Source organism: Odontomachus brunneus, unplaced genomic scaffold (genome assembly GCF_010583005.1).
Source record: "Odontomachus brunneus isolate Ranch 3 - 2012 unplaced genomic scaffold, Obru_v1 Obru_scaffold_014, whole genome shotgun sequence".
NCBI lineage: Eukaryota > Metazoa > Arthropoda > Insecta > Hymenoptera > Formicidae > Odontomachus > Odontomachus brunneus.
The window spans coordinates 842,233-858,172 of record NW_022639464.1 but is presented as its reverse complement, the minus strand read 5'-3'; the positions used below and the strand labels follow the sequence as shown (position 1 = coordinate 858,172).

The 15,940-nt window shown below is 42.2% G+C and overlaps 2 protein-coding genes across 7 annotated transcripts in view; one reads left to right on the top strand and one right to left on the bottom strand.

Annotated features, from left to right (window-relative positions):
* The first annotated feature begins 395 nt into the window (after positions 1 to 395).
* Positions 396 to 14,381, top strand: LOC116841186 (rho-associated protein kinase 2). 6 transcript variants are annotated; one of them, XR_004377514.1, is made up of 13 exons: positions 396 to 1,097; positions 2,592 to 2,913; positions 3,781 to 3,941; positions 4,041 to 4,379; positions 4,474 to 5,607; positions 5,968 to 6,268; positions 6,344 to 6,367; positions 6,606 to 7,012; positions 7,180 to 7,821; positions 7,906 to 8,316; positions 8,431 to 8,647; positions 9,358 to 9,662; positions 10,519 to 14,381. XR_004377514.1 is itself a non-coding variant. In XM_032808824.1 (13 exons), exons 2-13 carry the CDS (start codon positions 2,733 to 2,735, stop codon positions 10,607 to 10,609), a joined length of 4,131 nt encoding a protein of 1,376 aa, XP_032664715.1. In that variant the 5' UTR covers positions 397 to 1,087; positions 2,592 to 2,732; the 3' UTR covers positions 10,610 to 14,381. The 6 variants fall into 6 exon arrangements, 4 of the variants coding, with proteins under 4 accessions (XP_032664715.1, XP_032664714.1, XP_032664717.1 ...); XM_032808824.1 differs by having other exon boundaries at positions 397 to 1,087; positions 9,358 to 9,580; XM_032808823.1 differs by having other exon boundaries at positions 397 to 1,097; positions 9,358 to 9,580.
* The window catches only part of LOC116841197, a 32,857-nt gene continuing 30,773 nt past the window's right edge, over positions 13,857 to 15,940 (bottom strand). Inside the window, 1 exon segment of the mRNA XM_032808852.1 lies at positions 13,857 to 15,825. Within this exon segment, the coding sequence (XP_032664743.1) occupies positions 15,672 to 15,825 (154 nt within the window). The 3' untranslated portion in view covers positions 13,857 to 15,671.

Genomic DNA, 15,940 nt, shown 5'->3' with positions numbered 1-15,940 from the left:
AGATAGTGAACAAGAAATAGAGGGCAAAAAGCACATTATAGATCAGTCACAAAGCCGTCAGACCTGGTTAAATTTTCGTACTGGCAAAGGGGCCCCGAGGAGCTCGGAGGTAACTGAAGAAAGGTGACATTACCGACTATTTTTAACTATAATCATGTATAAATATCAGGACATTTAGTGTGTAATGAAGTATCAGTTTGATAATTTACAGCTATCTTGAGGTTTTATCGTTAACCCCCGATGAAATATTTCCATAAAACTACATTTCTGTAATTACCATCTACTTTTACACATTTTTATCGACACAGATTTACCGACAGTAGGTTATCGAACAGCGAGACTTCCAGCATGCAAAATCCCGCAAGACCAACAGTCTTTAGTATTACCTGGTCGGTGGCAACGCTTGCTCTTCGCCCACCGACGATTCTCTATGACACTATGTGCTCTGTGCCCGTCGCCCTCCTATCCGCCCCTTCGCCGCCGGCGGCAACGCGCGACAGTCGCGGAGTCTACTCCGGCTGATTTCAGACCGAACACGTCCACCGCGACGATCGATAATCTCGCGCGGTGGCTCGAAGCCGCGGAAGTGCCGTGTTCCCGTCGTAGCGTCCGTCGGCCGCGGATTTAACTGGCCGCGTACGTCGCCGTGAGCGAGATGCGACGTCGCCGCGAGTGAGTGAGTGAGTGAGTGAGTGAGTGAGTGAGTGAGTGAGTGAGTGAGTGAGCAAGCAAGCGAGTGAGCGAGCGAGCGCGAGGTGAGGGATCGCCGATTGGATTTCTGTCGCGCAAACACGGCGCGCGTTACCGGAGGACTGAGAACGCGAAAGAGAAAGAGAGAGAGAGAGAGAAAGACGGAGCGCGAGCGAGCGAGAGAGTACGAGATAGGAAGGGCGAGATACAACAGGAGCAAGAGAGAGAGGAAGAGAGGCGGATTCTCGCGGCGACTTTCAGAGCCTCGCGGACGACCGTTGTGAATTCCCCCAATGGCGCACGCACGGCTCAGCTGTGTGCGCCTTGTACGCCCCACGTAGTAATGCGCCTGCCAGGATCGTCGTCCGGGTGACCACGCCAGTGCCGGGGCGTAGAGGTGAGCGTAGGTACGTGCAATCGGTTATGGTATCGCGCATTTCGTCGCACCGGGCGTCGCGATACGTGGAACATGGGTATATCACTACCTCTTTGGCAGCCTGGTTGACAGGCGTTCTAGGCTACGGTCATCAGACTCGTGAGCACGCGCCCTGCGGAGTGTCGTCAGCGGACGTCCTCCTCGACGCGCGGCTTTCCCGATCGAGTGCAATCGCGCCGAGATTTTGCGTGTGCCTTGTGACGTTCACGACGTGTCAAGTCGCTCCCGACGTAACCTCGCGCGAATGAGGAACTCCAGCGTCTTCATGGGGAGAATTCTCGTGTTCCCGTTGCGGAGAACAGTGCAACGAAGAGGCGGTTTCAGTGTGTGACGTTGTGTGACGACGCGGCGGGTTAGCGCGCCGCGAGAGGATGCGACTCGAGCCGACGAGTTTCTCGGGGGAGAGACTTCGTCGTCTCGAGGACAACGGCACGTCGTCGTGGCGCATCGCTCTTTGTTACACGCGCGAATCGCTGTCACCTTGTAAATTACGCAGCTGAGTCATTGTCCGTTAAACACACGGCCGCACGTGCCGCGATGCTCGTCGTACTTTCCCGTAGCTGACGACACTCCCGACAGCACATCCCCGTTGCCTCGCTTTAGCTCACCTGCGAACGCGGACTCGATTCTGGAATTGTATTTACACACAGATATTTATGTGTATAACACGCGCGAAACGTTATAGATTAAGGTAAACATCTCACAGTGACTGAACTAACAAACACAATCAGTTTTACATTTTTATTAATAAATCTTTAATAGGATCATGAATAAAAGTAACGTTTATAGGAAATTTTGATCTGTCAGCAACCAAAAATATTGATAAGTAAAATAATGAATATCAATTAAATTTTAATGAAATATATATTAGATAATGCCAATAACTAAATTACAAAAATGAATGATGCTCTAATTATTGAATAATATATATCACTGATTTAATGCTTGTTAAATAATATTACAGATTGGTGTAAAGAAATATTATTTAACAAAACCTCAAAGACTTAAGAATATTAAATACAAATATATTATTAATGTTTTAGTCATTGGAATGTTGTTCAGTTACTGTGACATTTACGTTATTCTCCTTAAATTCTGATGTTAACTGCTGCACAATTACAAATGGTTTGTCTTATCTTGGTACTACATTATTGGTACTATCATAACATGTTCAGTGTTTCCTTCATATGCTATGTATTATGTAAGAACTGGAAATATTGCCAAGCTACAAACACACACACACACACATACATACACACATAAACTCAGACATGTCACCTGTTTCTATTTCTCTAACAAGATTTGTGAAACACTCTTTCATACTAAAGCAAGAAAAATACAACCATGCATCTAAAATTATATTTGTATTATTTTGTATGAAATTACACACACATATTTATGTACATATAGTTCTGCTTGCTGTCTGAGAAACTTATTATTACGTTTGCGACATTTATTTGTGCAGGAAACATGGAGCATCCATTGAGTGTCGCAGTCACACATTGCTCGAGTCAATGTTACATTTAGCCCTGCGTTTGGATAGTATTTAATGCAACAGAAGTAGTATATTGTCGTGGCACAGTAGCCCCAACTCTTATCAGGAGAGATGGATGCGGTGCGGGATGAGGATAGGTGGAGACGCCTGCGGTGTCTGGAGGAGCGCATAAAAGATCCAAGAAGTGTCACGAATATCGATTGCTTACTAGACACGGTTCAAGCCTTGGTATTGGATTGCGATCACACAAGTGTGAAACGCATGAAAAACATAGAAGCTTATATGAATAGATGTAAGTATTCGGTTCCAATACTTATTGCAAGTACAATTGTTTGATTGGTCTGAAAGATTCTTCTCTGAAATTTTCATAGAGACTTTAGATATGAAAAGAAAAGAGGAAGTGTTCGTTAAATGCAGAATTGTGCCGTAGATTCCAAGATTACATCTACATGAACTGTTCACATTTTGTCTACGTGGCGTACACAATCTTTTTTCATGCACAAACACCATAAAGATTATGTAAAATCGCAGATTAATATCGCAGATTGTATTAAATATATAGAAAAGAGTAATTAAATTATGAGATAGGTGTAGTATATATATATATATCTTTTTTAGTATTAATTATAAATGTAATGTTTAAAAAAGATAAGTTGCAGTAAATTTTTATTTCATTAAAAAATGTGAACAAATGGATATATTTAACTCTGAAAGTAAGAATGTCAGCAGAGAATTCTGTGGACTTGAATTTATTTAGAAAACATTTATAACGTTTATAAATTTTCATCAGTATTCTAAAGGTTAAATAAATGTGAACTTTTCTCTATTTTTGAGTAAGTTATACGTTCTTTAAATGATAGATTACTCATTATCTACATGGGCGATATCTCGTACATAGTTTATATTTTATCTACACATAGACGCGTAGAGCAATTTACGCGTAATTTACGTCTAATCATGGACTACAAAAATATTTAATATTTTCCTTTCATTGTGAAAATTGTTGATCCTTCGAAAATGGATAATTTCGTTTTTTATTTTATTTGACAAACACGACAAGCTTTTTACATTAAAGTAATATAAGATAACTCGTACATACGATAACTCGACGATGACGAATTCATTGTATCGGAAGATTGAGGATTTTTTGTGCTTGCAGATGACTCCGTAGCTCAAGAGATATATAAAATGCGAATGCGCACGGACGATTTTACTCTGATAAAAGTAATCGGCCGTGGAGCATTCGGTGAAGTGCAGTTGGTTAGACACAAATCTACACAAAAAGTTTACGCTATGAAACTGCTTAGTAAATTCGAAATGGTGAGAGTATATTTCTCTTATTGCTCCTCTATCTTGTTTTTCTCTGTGAGTACAGACATATCCTTTTACGCTACGTTTCCTTGCATATCGTCTGTTTAGATTAAAAGATCGGATTCCGCATTTTTTTGGGAAGAGAGGGACATAATGGCGCACGCCAATTCTCAGTGGATAGTACAGCTCCATTTTGCGTTCCAAGATCAAAAGTATCTCTACATGGTAATGGATTACATGCCGGGTGGAGATCTCGTGAACCTGATGTCCAACTATGACGTGCCAGAAAAATGGGCAAAATTTTACTGCGCCGAGGTGGTACTCGCATTGGATGCGATACATCTGATGGGTTTCGTTCACAGGGATGTAAAACCGGATAACATGCTGCTCGACAAACACGGTCACTTAAAACTCGCCGATTTCGGCACGTGTATGAGGATGGATGTTGTAAGTCTCATTTATTCTCAATGCTCATTTTAATCTGCGATTGAACTCCTTGATTAAAGCTCGCTGGTTTTTAACGCTGAACTTTTGCTTGCAGGACGGCTTGGTTCGGTCCGATACCGCGGTCGGTACACCCGACTACATATCCCCGGAAGTTTTACAGTCGCAAGGCGGTGAGGGAGTGTACGGTCGTGAGTGCGATTGGTGGTCCGTGGGTGTCTTTCTGTACGAGATGCTGGTTGGCGATACACCTTTCTATGCTGACTCTTTGGTCGGCACATACTCGAAAATCATGGATCACAGGAACTCGCTGCATTTCCCTCAGGAGGTCGACATCTCACACTCGGCGAAAAACTTGATATGCGGCTTTCTCACCGACAGAACGAAACGTCTGGGCCGCAACGGTGTGGACGAGATCAAGAATCATCCATTCTTCAAGAATGACCAGTGGACCTTTGAGAATTTGAGAGAATGCGTGCCACCGGTGGTGCCCGAGCTGTCTGGTGATGACGACACGAGCAATTTCGACGACGTTGACAAGGAAGACGGACCGGAGGAGAGCTTTCCAGTGCCCAAAGCGTTTTCTGGGAACCATTTGCCCTTCATCGGGTTTACCTACTCGGGTGATTACCAGTTGATGGCTTCGTACGGCAAGGAGTCCGTCGATGGATTGGAGAACCATGTTAACAACGGTACTACGGACGACGTAAAAATCTCGCAACTGGAGAATCTGTTGGACCGTGAGAGACGGCAAGTGGAGACAATGGAGTCGCGGCAGAAAGCACTGAACACGCAGTTGGAGGCGATGACACGTCGAGAAGCCGAGCTACACGAGGAAATCGGCAGGACGGACAAGGAATTGACATTGCTCAGACATAACTACAAGGAGGCTCAGCGCCGAGTGGAACACGAGACGGAGAACCGCAGGAAAGCGGAATCACTACTCGTAGAGCTGAAGAAGAAATTCGACGAGGAGCAGACAAGACGAGCGCGGGATGCTAGCAACTCACAGCAGACATCCGAGCGCGTGACGACGTTGGAGAAGCAGCTCAAGGAGATGCAGTGCAAGCTGGAGAGAGAAACAGAAACAGCCACGCGGTTGCGGAAGCAGACTACGGAAGTAACCGTCGCGCGTCAGGCCGCCGAGCAAATGGCGAGCGAGCTGCAGGTTGTGAGAGCTCAGCTGCAAGCACAACGCGACAACTTACAACAGGAAGTTGCCGCTCTACAGGTATTATTTGGTTCCTTTTACAGTGATGAGAAGATAGTAAGGTCTTTATTCTGAGTTCTCTTTTATCAATGGAAATGTCTATAAATGTAACTTATAAGCCACCTATAATTGGCCTCTAAATGTACAAGCATAATCGTCAAATCCTGACCGCGGCAACTTACAATTATATTTGCGTAATCCATAATCACGATTTTCTTCGCATTTATATTAATATTTAATCTGAAAACATTAAAGGAACTCATATTTAAAAGAATAATGAAAGAATTTAAAAGAATAATGTGATTTAAATTTATTTTTGAAGTAAAGAGTGTTTTAAACGAATACGATTTATGTTTGCATGACATTTTGATTTTTTTTCAGGGTCAACTTTCCAAGGAACGCAGTTCCAGATCACAAGCATCATCGCTGACGGCTGAATTGGAGACACGTCTTTCCGCCTTGCATCTCGAGCTAGAACGCAGTCATGAAAAAGAAGAGAAGGCTACTCTGGACAACAGACAATTGAATGAAAGAGTTTCCGCATTGGAGAAGGAAGCTACCAGTTTGGCATTGGAATTGAAAGCCGCGCAAGCTAGGTACAATCAAGAAGTTGTGGCACATCAAGAAACCGAACGGTCCCGTATACTCTCCAAAGAAGAGGCCAATCTGGAGGTTGTTAAAGGTATTTGTCACAATTTTTACATAGAGACATTGTCCTTTTGATGAAAGTACGTTTTACTTTGTTTACGCGACACAGGACAAAAGAATGGAATTTTCGAAGGTAACTATATGATTAGCGAATTCAAATTTCTTTCACTGAAATGTCTAAATCGTTTACTTTTACAAATTAAGTTTTTGTCTATGTGCTAATCTGTGTTCTCATTATTGCTGCAAATTTATAATGGCATATCTATTTACGTATGTATACATTTTAATTTTCATCTGATATAAACTTATGGAAATCTATTATACTATTGCTTACGTTGAGTGTATTGACTTACTACAAACAGGTCTACAAGTGAAACTGAACGAAGAGAAAAGTGGAAGACAACGCGCGGAATTACTCGCCCAGGAGAAGGAACGTCAGACGTCGATGCTCTCCGTCGATTACAGACAAATACAGCAACGTTTGCAGAAATTAGAGGGCGAGCATAGACAGGAGATGGAAAAAGTCAAGGTTCTGCAGGGCCAGGTTGAGCAGGAGCAGCAGAAGAGGAACGTTCTGCAAACCGATCTGGGTCAACAAACGTCCGAGGCGGGAAGACTTCGTGCTCGCGAGCAACAATTGGTTGGAGAGGTCGCTCAGTTAAGAGAAGCTAAACGACAAATAGACGAGGAGTTGCATCACTTGAAAACACAGAGGAATGTCGATCAGCTACAGACGAAGGAACTACAGGAGCAATTGGAAGCCGAAGCTTACTTCTCGGTTAGTGATCAGTGAAAGTTCAGTTTTATGTAATGAATTTTTAATTATGCAGCAATGAAGTAAGGAATGTAAAATGTAAAACTCGACAGAACTCAAAGTTGTATTACGGGAACTTAATGAAAATTTACTTTCAATCGAGATTATAATCTTTCCATTTTTCTTCTCAGACTCTTTACAAGACACAGACACAGGAGTTGCGCGAAGAGCTGGACGAAAAAGTGAGGCTGCAGCAGGAATTTGAGGAAGAACGTAGCTCCCTGGTTCATCAGTTGCAACTGTCCCTAGCGCGCGGCGACAGCGAGGCATTAGCCAGATCTATAGCTGAAGAGACTGTGGCGGATTTGGAGAAGGAAAGGACGATGAAGGAGTTGGAGTATAAAGACGGAGTCTCAAAACATCATCAAGAGCTGAACGCGAAGGAACAGCTCATAAACAGGCTCAAGGAGAACGAGAGCGAGTTCAAGAAATCGGTCGAACAGACCTTGAAGGAAAAGGAAGACCTAAGTAAACGATTGAAGGAACTGCAGGAACAACTCGGCAAAGCGCAATCCAACGCGGAGGAGATCGAGAAGCTCAGCAGCAAACTGAAAAACGAGCAAGTGCTGAAGCAGCAGGCAGTCAACAAATTGGCTGAGATCATGAACCGGAAAGATCTCTCGTCGAGCGGGAAGAACAAGAACAAGGCGTCCGCCGCGGATCTAAGGAAGAAGGAGAAAGACTGCAGGCGGCTGCAGCAGGAACTTACTCAAGAAAGGGAAAAGTACGGACAGCTGGCAGCTAAATGGCAGAAGGATCTGCAAGATATACAGGTGAGTTATCGCAGACGATTTTGCTTGTGTTGACCTCAAAACGGCACGTAATTGATTGATCGAATAAATACAATTTCTTCCCAGGCGCAACTCGTGGAGGAGAATCAGGCAAAGCTGAGGTTGCAAATGGAACTGGACTCAAAGGATTCAGAGATAGAAACGCTGCAAATGAAAATCGCATCGCTCAATTCGGAAACTGCCAGCGTCTCGTCGATCGAGAACGACGGAGAGGACTCGGTCCTGTCCGAACATGGTACGATGAGGCTGGAAGGCTGGTTGAATGTGCCAAACAAGCAGAACATTAAGCGACACGGCTGGAAGAAGCAGTACGTCGTAGTCTCCTCCAAGAAGATAATTTTTTACAACAGCGAGAACGATAAGATGAACGCTGATCCGGTCCTGATATTAGACTTGAATAAAGTCTTCCACGTTAGATCTGTTACTCAGGGTGATGTTATCCGAGCCAATGCCAAAGATATACCCAGAATATTTCAGGTAGGCACGTCATATTTTGTTCTTTTGATAATAATAATAATAATAAAATATTTTATATTTTAAAAATATTTTAATAATAACAATAACAAAATATTTTATTTGTTAAAAAATTAGTTACTCTATGCCGGTGAGGGTGAGGCGAGACGGCCTGGCGACGAGGGAAATACACTGCCTGGAGTGGATTTACCACAGCTCACAGACAAACCCGGTACTCAGTCGCTGAAGGGCCACGAATTCGTGTCAATATCGTATCACATGCCGACGACTTGCGAAGTCTGTTCGAAACAACTCTGGCATATGTTCCGGCCTTCGCCAGCCCTGGAATGCCGAAGTACGTGCCAGTCTACACATAAATCCCATTGCTTATTGACATCCGCACAGTAAACTATATACAATATTGAAATGTAAGCTCTACTTTTGAAAAAAATGAGATGAAAGAGACGGAGAACCCCAGACAGCACAAATGTCCAAAATCGAGTCATAAGACGTCTTTAGGACGTTTTTAAGATATATTTAAGACAATATCTTATAAACTTGTCTTAAAAATGTCTTAAAGACGTCTTATGACCCGATTTTGGACATTGTGCTGTCTGGGAACTATAATCAATCCGTTCTTTTCTATTGCTGTGCTTTTCGAACTGAAAACATCCGCTGTTTTCAGCGTACAGATACGTTGAGTAATAGATTGTCGGAAATTTCATCTATTACATTCAATAATGAAATATTATGATTATATATTGAGCAGTAACAAAATGAAAAGGCAGACATTCGAAAGCATTTGACAGCTATTGATTAGTTTATCGAATCGAGAAGTCTAGTAAGACTGACGTTTTGTAGTAAAGAACATAAAAATCGTTGATCAATCAAAACTTACTAGACAGAAGTAGATATGATCCTTAATCAACTCGTCTTTTTGTTTTTGGTGGCCGGGACGCTAAACATAATAGTTAATATTTCAGTATAATATATAGTTCACTGTATCTGCGTTATGTCGCTCTTGTGTGTATTCTTATAACATACAAATAAAATATTGTGATGCAGGGTGTCGCATTAAAGTTCACAAGGAACATTTGGATAAGAAGGAAGATGCCATAGCCCCATGCAAATTGCACTACGATCCGAACAGCGCTCGCGAGTTGCTGTTACTCGCGGCGAATCCCGAGGACCAGAAGTACTGGGTCTCGAGGCTGTCCAGACGCGTTCAGAAGTGCGGCTACAAAGCAAACTCGCATGTGGACGGCACGGGACAGCGAGTCTCGCCAAGGTAGCGTAGCCGTGCTGCTCGACGCGAGCGGGGACTAAGTAGCTCTCTTATTTTGTGGCGTCGCATGATTGGGTGTAGAGAGGTTAGACCCGTTTGATTTTTCTTTCAGTCCCCTTCTCTCGTTTCCAGCACTTCCCGCTTTCGATGACCGCCGCGAGCGACTCGTTTATTCGTGAAACCAAAGTCGACCGGTATCCGCACTTTGAATTTTTCATATTGTGCAAGATACGTTGAGAGTACAGAAAGTTGCGAGAATTTTGCTCTATGCAATATAAAGTAACTACAACTTTCTATAGTGTTAAATTAATGAACATCAGGTGACAACGTTCGTTATTACTATTGCAGTCGATCTGCAAGACTAATCACTCCATGCAATCACTTCTTTTTTGTTTTTTTTTTTTTTTTTTTTTTTTTTTTTTTTTTTTTTTTTTTTTTTTTTTTTTTTTTTTTTTTTTTTTTTTTTTTTTTTTTTTTTTTTTTTTTTTTTTTTTTTTTTTTTTTTTTTTTTTTTTTTTTTTTTTTTTTTATAGTAGTATCAAATTATACACAAATATTATGATATCTAAATTTCGTTGTGTGTATTTGAGATTTTCTTACAACTTTACATCGATCTACATATTTTTATATTGGCATATTGCATGACATTGTTTGTGTGAGTGATATCGATTGAATAATTAAACTAAAACGATAAAGTCTGTTAGGAAACAATGTATATCAATTAAAAGAAGCATGTTTATACGTAGGCATTTCGTTGCACTTCGAAATCAGCGCTTATTATAGAGATGGGTTACAGCCTGTACATTTTTTAATTCGTATACGATTGAGCTACCGCATTCTCGGCGCTTCATGGCTTCAATTATGCGCTAATATTTCTCGATACTTTAGATTCACTAAATATCGTCGGCGAGGGTTGTGTGACGGTAGTCCATCATTTCTAGGGAATCTACGAGGTCGACCTTGACCAAGCCATACTTGACGGTGCAACAACGATCCGCGACGTTACCAGCGAACGCCAGTATGGGCAAGTGATCTTGGAAGATCCTACCGCTGGCCATTCGAAATTCTGATCATGATCAGTTGCCTCGTTTGCCCCCGATAACGGTGAAGTCAGTGAGGACGCTGAGTCGATCGATCTCTGCGACCACGACGACCTCACGATTTTCTCTTCGCGCTATCCGGCGATCCAAGTAGACTGTCGATAATTTTCTAGATCGAGGAGAGAGAACAATCTAAGTAGCGGTTGCGATCATCACGATCGACGTTACTCTTGCAGCTAAAAATAAATTCATGTTTGAGAATTGCTGGAGAAAACAGGGTTACTACGCGTGTGCTGGATGAAACGAATCAGATATGAGTACGAAGAGGAGGAGAAGAAGAAGAAGAAAGAGACACACAGAACACCGAGTTCAGGATCTGGTTGCCCATCGTAGTCGTTCCCAGGACAATAACGTGAGTCACGGAGATGCGCCGTGTTCCTCGGAATTGTCGGATTGTTTTGTCGTGTGCGATGACACGATGTAAAACTTTCTTTCGTACGGTGTTCGTGATATTATATATACATGTATTCGCGCGGCAGACTGTAAGCGTTCTTTCGGAAAAAGGATTTCTGCAGTGATTTCTGGATTGGGACTGTATTTAACTTTATACGCACATTTCTTACTGCCTTCGATTAACGCGATTAACGAAATCGTGATGGGAACTATTTTTTAGCGTAAGGCGAAAGTCGCGTTTTTTTGATGCTTTAAGCCGAAATTTCAGAAGCTTACGAAGAGAAAGAGAGAGAGAGAGAATAGTATTTTGAAATTATTTTATATACACAGATTGTCTCTGAGAATGTGTGTGTCATTAAGTGTCGCGCCATTAAGGAGTCTTGCTTTTCTAACGTAACTCTTGCGTCTTTGTGGGGGTTAATTTAATTAACACTCGATGGTCGAAGCGTTCCTTTTTGGGCGAATTGAGTTGCGAAAAGTATAAATAACCGAGCCACACGCGTCCGAGGACCAACAGCGACAGTTTTATCGAACATGAGAAGCGAGTCGACTCCGCGGATCATTGCGAGGAGGAAACCCATTGTACGATTGACCAGCGTGCGACGCGTGCAAGGACTAAATGCGAGTGCACAGCGACGAGTGCCGGTTCTTGATTTGTATAGTAGAGATAATAATTACGGTTGTAAGTTAAGAATTTTTATTATGATGATACACGAGCTAACGACGTCCGCTGTATCCCGACAGAGAAGGAGGAAATGCGAGAGAGAGGGAAAGGGAGAGGAGGGGAAAAAAAAACTAAAAGACGAGAAAAGAACTAAAGAAAGAGACATGCATAATCGAGAGGTTTAGAAGTTGCGTCACGGTGCCATACGGCTTGGCGACAAGAGGAAACAAAACGAGGGAAAAAAGAAGCAAGGAACGATCTTAGAAACCGTGTTATCTATTATTAACGCGTCATCGCCGTCTGTGTTCTTTCCAAAGTACCTCCGCGAGGCATCGCATCATGCCGATACTCGCCGGAACGAAGAGCCGGTCGCAGTGACAGCATTGTCGGCTAACTGCGGTTAACTGAATTCTCCTTCTCTATGGGCCGGGCCTATAAATGTGATGGTAAAATGGACTTCATCACCGATCACCTGTCTTTTTTTTTTTTCTTTGCATGGACAGAGTTTAGTGAGAACTTATCTCTAATTCTGTGGCATCTAGAGGGACAGATGTTTTAATGAATGTAGAAAAGTTCCAGTTTCTCTCTTTCCAAAAGAAGAAAGAACCGATAGAGCCTCAACTTAACTTTAACCAATGTCGATGAAAACGGCCTTTATGTAGATAATGTAGCTAAGTCTAGAAAGAAATAGGAAATCTGTAGCTAGGATCAATTAATCAAAGTTTGTCATATCTACGTGCATCACGTTGAATTAAACTGTAGTTAACTAAATTCTCTCTTTCCATCTATATTATAGCCCTTTAGCCTAAGTAAAGGACGGAGAATCGCTAACCGCCAAGTTAGTTGACTATAGTTATCGGTATAATTGATCCCAAGAAATCAGCGAGACGTCCCTTAAAATGGTGCTCCCCCTGTCCCATCCATCCTTTTGGTTTGGCAGAGCGACGAGAGCGAGCGAGAAGCATCCGTTGCTTCTCACCGTCGATGGTAATTGGAATTGAAAGTGTGAGGAAGAGAAAAAGAGAGTGAGAGAGAGAAAGAGAGAGTGAGAGAAAGAGAAAGAAAGGTGCACACATCGAAACGGAAAGGAACACCATCTGACATACTGCCCTGTGCCTTCTTCGCAGTTTCTGCACTTTTTAAAGGTGAAACTGGAAGAAAACTGACAATGAGAGCGAGAGCGAGAGAAAGAAAGAGAGAACGTGAGAGTGATTGAGAGGAAGGAGCAAAGGAAGAACTTGTTACAGCATATTTTATTATTGTTTAGTTATTTACAATCTGTATATTATTAATTAATATTACGATTAAAAGTATTTTGTAGATAATACGCGGCTCTCTTTATAGCGCCTCTATAGCCATCGACTGCGCGTGATTGCGTTCGAGCTCGATCTTTCACGGTCGATCGCTCTTCCCTCGACCGTCGTTCGAAAGAGAGCGATCCTGTATACGTCATTTTCTAGATTGTTTGAGGCTCCTTACGATGGCTCAAAAGCTGCTCCCGTTCTCGATCGATCACGGACGAGCGTGTTTTTATTTGTAGCTCGTTTTGTAGAACTAATCAGAGATCTCCTATATGACTGCGCGTCGACAATCGTTCGTCGCAACGCTCTTGTAATCGAGAGTAAATCTGAATTGCTGAATTAAGTACGAAATTGAAGAGAGATACGGTGAACTCCGTTACGTCGTCTTTCCTTGTAGTGAAGCTGTTCCACTTCTTCTAAATAATCTCGACGTTTCCGAACAGAAAAACGTAGAAAGAAAGGGCGGACGCGTGCATTCGATCTTTCAATTTACGAAAAAAAATTAATTTCTCCCATAACACACGCAAGGATTGCGAATTCGTTGGAGATTAACGGTGAACGAATCAGAATACGAGTAATCGCTTCACGTAAGATACCATTCTCCTTTAGTTGATAATTCTTTTTTTTTCAAATTCATGTAAAGATAACTCAAAGATCTAACGATGGATATTACTTTTCAGATCACCACGATTTTGATGTATTCGATAAGTGTATAGTACTAACAAAGAAAAAACGTAAGATTGTTGAACAATTCTTTTCTCCACGTTAGTCGGGAATCAAGGATCTGAGAAGTTGTTACGAATGATACCTCGCACAGCAGCTCTTAGACCTTGAAATTTATTTCAGCTACAATTGAAGTCTTGCGTGTGAACGAGATCCTTTCTGTTAGATGCAACAGGCATGATTCGGGGGCAAAGGTATTGGAATCCAAAATTTCACAGAAAAGATTAAGATAACAATTTAGAAGGAAACATCAGTAATATCAGAAAAAACATCGAAAAGAAAAATTATATATAATAGGCATGATTCGGGGCCAGAGACATTGGAATAAAAAATTTGACAATTGAGAGAACAATTTAGGAGGAAAATATGACACAGACATGCAGAAAAACAACGCGATGCAAGAATCGAATAATCCATATCAACGAGTAATTTTGATTGCGAATTCCGAGTCGATTTTTCTCCCTTTCTTTTTTTAAGTGGTTTTCTTTTTTTTTTTTATTTTACATTATAACACGAGGAAACTCCGTGAACGGCGCGCTCGGGTATCGAGTATGTCTATTCGATTACGTTTTCATAGTTGCTATATATGGACTAATCGCTTTTTGCATTTACTAAACCGCTTATTTGGATATGTAACGCGTTCTTCGTTCTTCACGGTCGTTGCGCTTCTCCTTGTCACTGGTTTTCTGTGCACTTTCCCTCGCCGAACGTTGCGTTATGCCGGGAACGGCGCGTCGGCTTTCCACGTCGCTCGCGATAAAAGCCGTTTCATCATCTCGCCCGAGTCTTGTGTGCCATAATCGAACGACGATATTTCTAAGGGATGAATTCGCGAAATCAAGAGCTCCGGGACTGCCTCTTCTACTTGGCGGATCTAGAGATCTACCGAAGCGAGGATCGATCCGCGCAACCAGACGTCTGCGGACCCACGAGACGATCGTGAACCCTATGGATGGATCGACTGGATTGAGACATTCTTCTCGTATACGCGCGGACTAAACTGACCACAAGTTTACGGGAATTTTAACGTTACATCAACGCACACGCGCGGATCACTTACTCTGTGGCACGACCGGAACGAAGCACTTCCAAAAACACCATGGAATCTCGAGATACGGCAATATATATATGTATATGTATATACATATATATGTATCTATATGTATATACAAATATATATGTATATATATACATACATATATATATATATAATAATCTGATATAAATCTTCGTTATATGTACAACAGAGAAAAAGGATCCGCTCTCGCTATGATACGCTATTACTTTTTAAAGGCGATAATCGATACATTCGTAGACACATGCATGCATGTCGCGGGGACATAATCTGAGCTTTACGGGGCCGAGTAGTACAGACGAGGAGATAGAAAGAGACGGAGAATTTCAATGTGGGATACGAAAACGAAGTTGCTTGCTTGGTTTTATACGCACATTCGCAAATCTCTACTTCCACGTGGTTAACGACAAAGCTGTAAAAACTCTTGGAAATTCGGGGAGAGAGAAAGAGAGATTTACTCTTCTCCCCGTGCTACAGGTGGAGTATGATCCCACCTGCTTAACGAAGCCGATCGTCAAAACGTCTTTTTTTTAGGAGTTCTCGAGCATGCACAACGCGGTTTCACACGCGACTGTTCTCCTACCCTCGACGATTTTCTTCCCGAAGGAAGCCCCGGCCGTCCCATCCTCCTTAAAAGAAAAAGATCTTTCATCCTCTTTCTTCCCTGGCGAAGAATCTTTTTTCTCAATTTTTTTTCCGAAGAAAAAGTTTCTTCGCCTTTTCATGTTTTTTCTCTCCTCCTTCTCTTGCATGTTTCACGTCTCCAAAGTCGTCCATGGTGCGTTGCTCCGCTCGGAGTTCAATTTCCGACGAGACTGCGCAGTCTCGTGGCGAAGGATTATTTTCTCACAAGAGCGACCAGACCACGATTCAGGTGCGTCAGCTTCGGTTTCATCGACAGCTTCATTGGAGCTCCAGAAGACTGCTGATGGTTCCGATTTGTCGGCTGCTGCACGCTTTGCTTCTTCTTCAACGACTCCTGCTTGGCACCTCTGTATAAATGAAGTTATTACTTTTAGGGTAAACAAAAACACAAAAACCAAAATCGAAGAACGATCATCATATAAAATCATATAACGTATAATATCACTTAATTATCTGCAATTA

Bases quoted from the DNA above. Each gene is read 5' to 3' on its own strand.
- LOC116841186 (XM_032808824.1), top strand. From the start codon at position 2,733: ATGGATGCGGTGCGGGATGAGGATAGGTGGAGACGCCTGCGGTGTCTG. The intron at 3,942-4,040 runs GTGAGAGTATAT...TCGTCTGTTTAG, and splicing joins TGCTTAGTAAATTCGAAATG to ATTAAAAGATCGGATTCCGC. The intron at 8,317-8,430 runs GTAGGCACGTCA...TTAAAAAATTAG, and splicing joins ATATACCCAGAATATTTCAG to TTACTCTATGCCGGTGAGGG.